The sequence below is a fragment of the Labrus bergylta genome, chromosome 19 (assembly GCF_963930695.1).
Source record: "Labrus bergylta chromosome 19, fLabBer1.1, whole genome shotgun sequence".
In the NCBI taxonomy this organism is placed as follows: domain Eukaryota; kingdom Metazoa; phylum Chordata; class Actinopteri; order Labriformes; family Labridae; genus Labrus; species Labrus bergylta.
Window position 1 is genome coordinate 2,474,593 of NC_089213.1, and position 12,078 is coordinate 2,486,670.

The window sequence follows — 12,078 nt, forward strand, 5'->3', positions numbered from 1 at the left end:
CCTTGTGCTTATTGGAGGAAACTGTAAGCTAGCTGTCTCGTTTTGAATACCAGAAACTCGTTGCAAGGATATGTTGTATTTAATCTTTTTTTAATTAAGACTAGTAATGCTTAGTTAAATCCTGGTTGTATATATTCCCATTCTTAGTTTTGATATTTTTAGTGCTTATTTACTTTGTATTTAATATTATGTTGTGTTTTTTTTGCTCATATTGTGTGTTTGGATAACCTGCTGCTGTAACACCACAATTTCCCAGTTTGGGATCAATAAAGTAATTCTATTCTATATCTAGCCGTACATGAGGTGGCAAGTAAACAATATCATGAGGAGTCCTACAAGGTTTGTTTGACTTGTAAAAATACAAAGAAAGCTGTAAAAGTTGTCACTCCTTGATACCTTTTACTTAACGCTAACATTAGTATCTCAGATGCTGCAAACCTCCAGTTCTCAACAAAGCTCAAACACAATATAAGTTAGAATGAATACCTTCTTTCCTGTGGCTGTGTTGCAAAACAGATCAGATCAGCACCCTATAACGTTGTACTCTTTTTGCATTTGATCTTTTGAATTTGTCCCCAAAGAGACAAAACTTGTTCTCAATTTGCAATCCAGCGACAAAAACACTGAGACTGAAAGCTTAGACAGTCTGATTATTTCAGTTAATACCGAACGTCCTCCAGGTCTCTGATGCAATTCAGAACTAGCTGCTGGTTCAAACAGAACGATGTTGTGGTGTAAAATGACACGATGATGTCTGCAAACGCCACACAGCATGGAAAGCTATGTTATAGATACTGGGGGGTATTATGTAACCACAGAATCACATAAAGTCACAGTTTTTAAGTCACTACAGACAGAGCAGATCTGCTTACTCAAACTGCATGTGTGTGTGTGTGTGTGTGTGTGTGTGTGTGTGTGTGTGTGTGTGTGTGTGTGTGTGTGTGTGTGTGTGTGTGTCTGTGTGTGTGTTCTCACTAATTGAACCCCGGCCTGTCTGTCTGGTGTTTCAAAATCTCAGGCCGGGTTTACACAGAGGACTCTGTCTGACTCGCTTGATTGACAGCTGATTACCGCAGATTTTACGGCGAAAAAAAGAGAATATGAAAGTGTTTTTCAGAGTGTGTGAGTGTGTGTGTGTGTGTGTGTGTGTGTGTGTGTGTGCAGAACTCCTCCCACCGTCCCAACCACAGTCTATTTCTGGACAGGAAGTAAAGAGTGTCCTCTGCATAGCTGCTGACGGCTCCTTTGATCTATTATCAGAAACACTGAAGAAGAGCAGAAACAGCTCGTCTCTGTTTGTTCTCTGTTCACGTCTTTGTTCTGAAAAAGGATTATTCTACGTAAGTGGGCTGTTGAGTGACAGGCATTCATCTGACAATGCATTACAGGAAGTGTTTTGTGAATGTTTCACCATCAATTTAATACCCAGGAAAAGTGTTTCATACACATTAAAACCAGCTCAGGCCCTCAGTCTGACGTTACTCTTTCAATGTGATTGATACAGAAACATTAACAAACGTCTACAGTCATGCTAGCTCCACTGTTTAGGAGTTCACAGCAGTGTGTTGAAACAAATGCTAAATGCTAATATGTTAACAATGAAAACACTAAACCAAGATGGCAAAAAGCTAAAATGCCAAACTTGGGGCTTTAAAACATTATAGCATTTAAACCAATGGTTGATGTCACAGTGGCTATGTCTGTTTCTTGTAGCCTATAAGAGGCACACTTACACCAACCCGGCTCTCCAGAGGTAATGATGCACTGCAAACTATGGTTTTGCGTCCAGTTTGCTGCGCTTCACTCGACTAATCTGACCGGAAGCTAGTCGATGTGAGGCCTCTGTGCTACTTAGTTTAGTTTGTTTATTTAAAATGACAATGTACACTTACATTAAATGTTTGCACTAAACAAAGAGATGGACGCACCAGATTGAGCTAAAAGCTACATTCCATCTGTAGTCCATTGCTACTGGATAACAGGTTGGCTACCAAATTGGGAGAAAGGGGGAAAAAATCTGATACAAATTTATGAAAAAGAAAATGTGGGAACATAGGTACGCTCCCACTTTAGGTACACATGCTAACATTTGCTAGTTGTCACTGAACAATGATACTTAAACGAGTATTTGGTCGTAAAAACAAAACAAACAAAAAAAACTGGTTAAAATATTTAATGTCTTTCAGCTTTTAAGTTTGGTTTATACAGACAGTAATGGGATAATAAACTGTGTTAGCTACCCAAATTAGCATTACAAAAACAAAACAAACTAAGTATTTTGAGGCAGAAGAGTCTAGTATTTCTCTCAGGACCAAACCTGAGCTACGAGTAGAGTATACATTAGATCTACATGTCTCAGATAGACAAAGACAAGACTACCAATCAGTGATCATCTTTAATGCCCTGGGTCTGTTTTACAGCTAACAGTTCAGTCACATTGATAATAGTCCTACATCGGAAAATGTCAAACTTATTCGGCCATTTTTGTCTCAGTTAAACAACTTAACTTGATGCTTTTAAACCACAGAGTGTAAATATTAATGGATGTAGCCTGAGTGTCGTCACCCCTCTGTTCCAGCAGGGGGCGCTGGGAGTCCCATTGATGACGGACACCATGCTGAGAATCCTGTCTCACCCTAACTTTTAGTCAACCTAACGACTGACCTGATCAGACCAATTCCATTTAAAAAAAAAAAAAAGCTGTAAACACGTTAATTTCTGCTTTAAAAACTGACTTTTTTAGAAAGGGGCGTTTCCGTTGCTTCTGCAGCTTGATGGGCTGCACTATTTTTGCACTTCTGCATTGGCATAATATTTCAATTTCAATTTTATTTGTATACCGTCAACTCATAACAAGTGTTATCTCAAGACACGTGCTTCTGTTTTTTTGTTTCCCTTACCCGTGACAGCTCAGACTCTGAGACGGAGCGGTGCGGAGGGGAGCGGCGCTGGTACACGGGGGGGCTGACGTCCTGGTAGGTGGGGCTGTCATCGTCCAGCAGCACGGGCCCCCCGTCCACAGACTCCTCCTCCTCCTCCTCCAGCTGTGACGTCAAGTCCTCTGGGCACATCTGGTGGTCGATGCCATTCTGGCTCAGGTTGCAGTGAACAGCTGCGTGGGCGAAAAAAAGGCAAAAATAAATCACCGGATGAGCAAAAGAGAAAACATAAGGACATTTTTTTCTGAAAGTGGGGCCAAAGTTGTCTTTAAGCCCGCCTCTTATGTGTCTGAATATTATTTACTACTTCAATGTCATGTTAGAAGAGCTGCTGATTATAAATACTTTTTTGGGCACTTGAAAGAGTGAGCTGAATGTTGTTCTGGAAAACCTCCACTAGATGGCAGCAGATTTCTATCAACACTTTACACCAGCACCACACCGTCTGAAACGCAGGTTACTGTTTTATTTTGTTTTTGTTGATAACATACTAAAATAAATGTCTATTTAATCATCAAATTATACAAATAAAGACACAACTTATCTGAGGAATAGTTAACTTGCTGTTGCCAATTTCATACTGGACCTTTGAAGGTTAAACTTTGGACATTCTTGCTGTTGACTATGAAGCAGCTGATGAAGGCTAATGTCGGCTTTTGTTGGAAAACTTTGGACAGATATAACTGAGCAGGTTTCCTCACTTTATGACTCTTCTGTTCCAGTGCACAAATCTTCTTGTCATTTTGGCTAAACTGGCTCTGCGTCAGCTTTACTGACACTGACCTGCACTGTCAAATCTTTACATGAAGGCGTATTATGGAGATTTCTCATTGAAGTCTAACTTGTACTTTTTGGGTTTTGAGGACTTCCACTATTTGTATTGCAATATGTCGAAACAGTTTCCACCAACAATACTGACACATTAAGCAAAATGAAGCGTGCAATCTGTCAATACTTTGTCACTTTTTTTCTAATCAACATAAGGTTTATTAGCATGCACTTTTGAGTCTGGATACGTGTTTATATCTCCAATAAACCATGCATCAATATCAAATGCAAGATACACAAAAACAAATTAAACACAGCATGTTTGTAAAGATTATGAAAATGTCTTGTATAATCGAGTTCTCGGCCTTGTGCCATCAAAACCAGATAATAAGAACTCGGAAGTATAACAGCAGAAGTATAACAGCAGAAGTATAACAGCAGGAATATAACAGCAGGAATATAACAGCAGGAATAAGCATCTGTTCAGTGACTGTTGTTGCTGTTGTGTCTGCAATAAAGCAACTGCAGGGAACAAGACAATAAACCTTAAAGACACTAACTTTTTCCAGCTTCAAGTCCTTTTCAAAGTCTTGTGTTTTCAGGCATGTTAAAACGTCATATAGATGACTTTAAATCCCCTGAATCAATTAGAATTCAAGTCCTGGTTATTGGTTTGAGAGGAGGCTGTCTGCAGCTTTCAGCAGATGAAGGACGAGAGTCTCATAGCAGCGAAAGGCTTACATTCCTTCTTATTAAAATAAAGCACACAGCATTACCTTTTCTAAATCCTCTGCCAAGTGAATATTTTGAGTTTGTTTTGCAAAGGAAGGGGTCAGGCTCAGACACTATTTTAGTCTCATCAGGCAGTGATGCAGCACAGAGGCGACAGCCAGCAGTGAGTTGTGAGATGTCACTAAAATAGGCAACGTGCCATCGTGCAATCTGCCCACTTGTTCTAAAAACACACAGATCATGCGAGGTGAATCAAAGCCTGTAAGATTCATTTTTCATCACACCTGAGACTGCTTAGCCTCTGCTGCAGCTTTAAAAGGTGCAGCAGAAAAATCCTGCTTTGCTTATCGATCTAAAGAGCGCGAGAATGAACCTGAAAACACACTCGACTTAAGACTCACTGACATACATATATTGTATAGCCTCAAACGCGTTAAAATTGAGCTTGAACAAGCACAAGGTTGTTCACCGATACTCAGGAGCTTGTCCAGACTGGGGCTTGGACATGTACAGGGGTGGCCTGAAGTGTGTATATGTGTGTAATATTCATTTATCACCCTTTCCAACCTCACCAATCGTATCTTATATGAAATATATGTTTTAAAGTCACAATTCAAAGTACTTGGAAAAAAAGTGCATGAAACTCCTACACCGTCAAACTTTTGGTCCCGACACATTGCCAGTTTGTTTATTGCAAGTCAGACAGTGTGACTTACTTTCCTATGCACAGTCTTTCTTATTAAGTAGATGTTCATTTAAAATTTCAAAGTACAAACAACATAAAATATGCTACATTGATATGCAAAGAAAACAACTGGCAGCCTTCTGCAAAAAAAACAAAGATAAGCCCTGCCTCTGACAGGGCAAATAGCCAATCACCGTTTAAGATTTTTGGGGCGGCACCTGCAGGTGGCCAATCACATTGATTTGCTACGCCTCTGGACACACCCCTGTCAATACTTTCCAAAAATCTGTCAAGTTTTTGCGAGTTTTCTAGAATGAAATGATAGCATCATTTTGTACAATTCATTATCATCAAACACCCAAGTCTGGGAATTTAAATTGGTATCACAGCATCTCTAATTAGAGGCATATGTCATTGTTCATCCTCTAAATGTTTTATGAATAAATCTTTAAATGTCACAGATATTCCTGATGGACAAACTGGTGTTTGTGTAAAATCTTCAAATCTGTCAAACTCAAATATCAGCCTTCGTGCTGGCAGACCAAAACAAGTCCAGGAAAACAGCCAATTAGAGACTCCTGTCAGGCCGCTGTCATAAAGCAATTACAACTCTAACACAGTTTAGAGTGATTAGAACAAGACAACAGCATCTGTGCTGTCACTCAGTTTAACACAAACAGGACAAGTATGAGTTCGTGCGGGTGGTCCTGTCCTCTGCTTATGACATGCTGGACACGTCAACTCAGAGTGAATAAATGAACTTAAATCAGAATTCATTGAAAGTAAAACATACTCCCCCCTCACCACATTTAAGACTAATTCAATATTAATGATTTTTCTGTCATATAGTACATGCAGTCAGAGATGAAACAGGAAGTTTGTGAATTTACGCGTCTGATTTAGTTTACAAATATTTGATTTCTTTTCAGATAGAGATATAACCTAAAGCTATATGATACATTCATAAAAAAAAGTAAATTTCACTCGTTCTCTGCCTTCCCTGCTCTCCTTCTAACATCCTCAGACTCTCCTTTCTGTTTTCCCTCTCCACGTGTGGGGGGTGATGGGTGTTGTGGGACTGACTGGACACGGCACCCTGTGTTTTAAAACCTTTTTAAAGACAAGTCATTTCAGAAAAAGTCATATAAAATGAGTTCTTGTTTCAGATGTGGATAAGGTGTTAGTGGGTCCCTCAAAAAGAAAGACTTCCTCTCTGATCTTCTGAGAAAGTTTCATTTAAATTCTGTTTGAGGCTCGAAGAGAAAAACTTCACTAATAATTCACAAAAAGAAATAAAAAAAGTGTAAGAAATAGAATCCATTCAGTGAAGCAGAACTTTTATATTTTTCCTCTCTCCTCTTTTATCCTGAGAGCCATTAGAGATCCAGAGGTGTGTCAGGTGATAAAGCACTGGACTTGAAGATATAATGTAGTTAATAGCAATAGCTCAATGAAGAGCATCTAAAATGCCTCTTAAGCACTGATACACACATAACAACAATAATATAATTAGGGCCCGACTGATATGTGATTTTCAGGGCCGATAACAATATTAGGAAGAGAAAAAATCCCATACCAATATATCATCTGATATTTTCCTTTGAGCTATGTCCAATCTTTAGAGAGATAGATAAAGATTAGAGCTGTGCATCTTCACCGGTCTCACGATTCGATATCACGATGCAGCCTCAATTTTCTATTTTACTGCACATTTCAGAGACGAACAGTCTTATAAATATGAACTCCTTTTGTATAACTTAAAAAGTGATTTAGACAACAATGTCATTATCAATATCTTTACATTGTAAGTTAAAATTAATACATTATATAGGTAGCCTACAGTATAGGTAAAAAGTACAAGTGTTTGTGTGTTTAGTTTATTAGATGACAGTGTTATGTTTTTAAGTCACTGTGTGTTCTCTTCTCAGGATGTTGTAGTCTTTAGCTGTGAGCTTTGTTCAGGGTTAGTTTTGTTTCTGTCCTTTTTATTTCAGACGAGTTGTGTTAAGTTGCTACTGCTGTAAACACCTCATTTCCTGATATGGATGTTCCACATTAAAAGCACTACAACTACAGGTAGGCCGGGGACTTTTATTTTGAAGAACTTGTCAGAAGTAGAAAGTGTTTATCATCGAACGAACGCAGCTTTAGTGGAGGTGATTCTCGATGATGCTGTGTCGGGAGTCAACTGTGTTTACAGCCGCTCACTTTATCCCGAGTCACCGCCACAGCCCCCTTCTTTTAGTTATCCTGGACTTAAGACAGCGAGGCATCAGTTTAAACACACCTTTACCTGTGATGAAGATGCTAACCCGAGCTGCGGTCGGCTAAAGAGACACCGAGTCAATCCGTTTCAGCCTGCAGCGGAGCACTGTGGTCTGAGCCTGCAGGACCAGCTGACTCTGCTCATAAAGTCAGCAAGACCAGGACCGGGACTCAATTTACGTTGTTTTCTGTCACAAATCCCTCTGTTAGCCTACGTTACTTTCATTACACACCACTGTGTGTGTTGAGGTAAAACAAACTCACTCAACGCTGCGCAAAACAAACACACTCTACCTCACAGTAGAGGTGAGCAGATGCTTTTTTCTGACCCTGGTCAGCATCGATTACGTCCTGTCCCTGCATCGATGCATTAATCGTCTCGTCTGCATCGCGATGCATCGATTAAATGATTAATTTCAACAGCCTTAATATAGATATACACATTTATTGCGTTGATTCCTCAAATGCAGTTATAAAACACTTTTGGAAAAGATATAAAACGAAGACAAGTTGGTCACTCAGCTGGAAAGTAACTGAGCAGATGTGCGTCACCGTTTGACACGCTGGAGAGTGATGATGCTTGTTGTAATTCAAACACCACTCTCCTGGTGAAAGAGAACTGCTCGTGTAATACAATGAAACTCAAATGAAATACTATTTGACTGGTGGATAAATCGAGAAATATCGGCTTAGATCTGTAATAAAATTTGTCATTACCGATAGTCACTTGTTTTGCTGATATCGGCCGATATTATCGGCTGACCGATAAATCGGTCGGGCTCTAATATAATAATATCTGTCAAATTACTGCAAATTTAGAACATGTTGTAAATCTCCTACATTTAGCTGATATTACCTCCCTGCTTCTACTTAACTGCAGGATTTTGCCTGTAATTGAACGTCTAACTGGCACTTTGACTCCAGTAAAAAGACGTGAATACTTCTTCCACCTCTGTACAAAATGTTCTCACTGATGTACTTTCCTCTGAGAGCCGAAGAGAGCATAAATAATTCAAGGGGAAAGTTTGTTTTCTGGATTCCAAAGAGAAGCTAAAGCAGAATCACAATCCAACTAGCAGCTATGATTATAGATCCCTTCACACACAATACAAGAGGGATAAAGTATGATTGTAGACACACAGCACGGCTGCAGAGCTGACCGGGTCTGATTCCTGATTGGAAGCCAAAATCTTGAGTTAGCCCTCTTAGAAGCACAAACAGAATAAACATGAGTGAGCTGTGTTTAAAACAACGCTGACTTGAGATGCACAGCACGCAGCCTCACTCCCTCTCACTGCCTCTTTTATTCCTCTCCTTCCCTCCTTCCTCTCTCCTCCTCCTCCTTTTCTGCCCCTGACTCAATTCATGCAGGGCAACGACTACTGGAGGAGAAATAAATAATACATCCACTGCTAAAAGCATCTAAACAATGGTACAAGCAGGCTGGGGATAAAAGGAGAGCTGGATGACAAGATGATGAGAGGGGCAAGAGGAGAGAGTGGAGGAACAGAGCGTTTCTATCCTTTACAGGGGAGGAAGGGAGGGTGGAAAAAGGGCCTAGGAGATACAGAAGTGCTCTTTTTTTTTTTTTTAACGGCAACAGTAACTATAAATAGCACCGTTACATTCTTCCCTTTTTCCCAGACATGCGCCGTGCGAGCATGGCGAGGGAAGAGAGAAAGAGAGAGAGAGAGATGAGGGAGGATGTCTGCCTCCGCTCTCTGCCTCCCTGCTTTTTTTCTCTCAATGAGATCCAGTGAAACAAGAGGGCAGAGAATGAATGGAGCACACGTGGAAGTGATGGAGAGGAGAGCCATGCCTGCACGGCCAAATGCTTTCCTATTACTGAAAGAGGGATGGGGGGGGGGGGGGGGGGGATTAATGAAGAATTGGATTAGCCTTACATAACTCTCCTAATGACTGTACATGCTTTTGAACATGGAGCCATTATCAACCAAGCGAATTAAAACATTACCAGCTGACGAGAACACAGAGTACAGTGTTAGCGTGAGCATGCATCTTCTGTTTAAACATGCTTTATCTTGTGTTATTACGCTGGATTTCTGGACCACGTGTGATGATGCAAAACATCAAATAAAATGTTTCACTAAAACAGCTTAACAGTTGTAGACCTCTGCATATTGCAGGCTAAAAGAACAATAGCATTAACATGGAAACACAGTGGCAGTCTGAGTATTACACGGTGGTTTAATGAAATGTCTCTGTGCTTGGCTCTGGGAAAAGATAACATATACACTTAAAGACAAACAAGAATTATTTGACGATATCTGGGGTCTATATATGAATTTTCTTCGGGATAAAGATTTGTCACACATTTTGAGCTCGGCTGGTAAAGAGTTGGCGATGTCTGTAATTGTGGTCGTTTTTGCAGAAACTGTTCTCAGGCAGATGATTTGTGATTAACTAAATCATCTATGGCAATGTACTCCCTTTGGTTATTCTTATTTAATACGGACAATAATAATGTTGCAACATTTTGAAATTACAAACATTTTTATTTTGTATTATTATATTTTACTTTTTTTCCCCCCTTATTTTATAAATGTGTGTATATATATATATATATATATATATATATATATGTGTTTTTTTTCCCTTAGATTTAATTGTACAAACATGATCTTTCCAGGCTATAGTTCAGCTCTCACCCAAAATAAAATGAATATGGAGCTTTTTTGGTTTTACGTTTTAAGCTTTGCCTGGAGAGCAGATACATTTTGGCACTTCAGGGGTTAAAATGCCTTGTTCAAGTGTTCTTCAATGTTAGTCGGCGAGGTGAGAACAGCTCCTTTACTGATGAGGTCACATGCATGCCACTTTTTCAACAATTAGCAGCTCTAACACATAAAATACTGTGGATCTGAAGCTCACATAGGAATCTTGATAATAAACACAAGAGAATGGCTCTCTTAAGAAAGTACTCCACATAATCTAAAATATTCCTATCCTACATGATACCATACTTTTTATTTCAGTGAGCCATTTTGCCAGTGTTTGCATGGTTAATACTCACCACCACCTCCCCATAATCACAAATCAGGACCCCTATTTCTGAAGATGTTTAGTGACTTAAAATCATTTAATGAAAAAGGTGCAATTTTTAACTTATCATCACAGACGTCATGACAACAGCAGAACAGTCAGGGTCGTATTTTTAGTTTTGTCTTGCTGATCTGGAAGCATCAAAACATACATAACACCTCTTTGTTGGTGTTTAATAGCTGAAGGCTCCCAGTGTTGAGGCGTCTAGCGTCTGTCTGCAGACTATTTTCTCTCTTTGAAAGAGTGAATGATGGCGAGGTACGTGTCCTGTGTCACATTAAAATCTACAAAGATGCAGTAAACCCAGTGTGCATAGACCTCATCTTTACCATACAGAACATTTTTATTCTGAAAAACAAACTTTTGTTAAAGGCTTAATATGTGATTTTTCACACTCATGACTGTCTACAATGGGTGTAACACCCGAGTCCCACTGTCTGTGATGTTTTCAGAGTTTTCAGAGTCCTATCTTCAGTTTGTTTACATCGCCTGGACGGCTGGCTGACTCCTCCCCTCGTGTATAAAAGTTGTTTAATTGAGGGACTAGAGAAAAGAAGAATAACATACTGTACTCACTGCTTAACTGTGTTTCTAGATCACGCTCATTTCAGGTAAATTTACATGCAGTGTGAAGACACCAGCATAATAAAGATCGCTAGCATTAGCATGCTAACACAACAATGCAGCGCAAGTTGTTTTGGTTTCATGCTGGTGCTCAAGGGCGACATCTGCTGGATCAAAAAATCACATATAAAGCCTTTAAAACAAAATAGTTTTAGTCAAGGACTAGAGAAAAGAAGAACATAGTCTACTCTACTCTGCTTGTCTGGATGTCACTTAAGTGTCTTTAGATCACATTGATTCCGAGTGAACCAAACTGTGCTAACATTAGCATGCTAACAGAACAATGCAGACCACAGGAAACTGCAGCTCGAGCAAAGGACAATTGTGTCCACTGCTTGTGCGTTCTAATTGATAACTCCTTGATGCGAACTTGAGTGGAGAGGGGTTGGAGGTGTGTCGCTGGAGGAGAGCGGAGGCTTCAGAATAGCCGAGGAGTCTCCAAAACAGCAGTTTGTTTTGGTTTAATTGTGGTGCTTAAGGGCGACATCTACTGGATCAAAAAGTCACACATTCTTCCTTTTAGGCTTCAGGAAGTCAGATGACTAATAAACCAAGTGGAATCTTTTAACTTAGAGCTTAACAGAGTTAAAAGAGGGGATAAAGTTATTTACATACATTAATCTACGCTGACATTTCTCCTTTTCTTCCCATAAAACTGCATATAAAAAAAACAGCTACATGGGAAAATGCATGGTTCACACTGAGGCAATGGGCCGAGCTGGTTCAAGGTGAAAACAGTAGTGGGTCCATAATCAAAAGTGAAGTTTGCTCTGTGTGGGCGCTCAGGCTTATAGTGATCTCTTTCTCTTTGGCCGACTCTCAAAGTGGAGCAGAATGAATTGTTTGTGAGCAGAATCGACTGTATGACCCAGAAACAAAGCCTGGAGACAGAGGCCGGGGTAAGCCAGGCCAGATGACTGGAGAGATTAAGAGTAAGTCCACACCGTGGCTATGAGACCTCTGCTCTTTTTGTTTTTTACATTTAGCCTCCGGGATGTTTAG

General features: G+C 39.8%; 1 protein-coding gene across 4 annotated transcripts in view; it reads right to left on the minus strand.

Moving 5' to 3' along the window:
• samd12 (sterile alpha motif domain containing 12) overlaps positions 1-12,078 on the minus strand; it is a 161,268-nt gene that overhangs the window by 131,367 nt on the left and 17,823 nt on the right. For all 4 annotated transcript variants that reach the window (XM_065948338.1, XM_020648461.3, XM_065948336.1 and 1 more), the window contains exon 2: positions 2,901-3,112. In XM_065948338.1, coding sequence (XP_065804410.1) covers positions 2,901-3,112 — 212 coding nt within the window. The remainder of the gene's footprint in view (positions 1-2,900; positions 3,113-12,078) is intronic.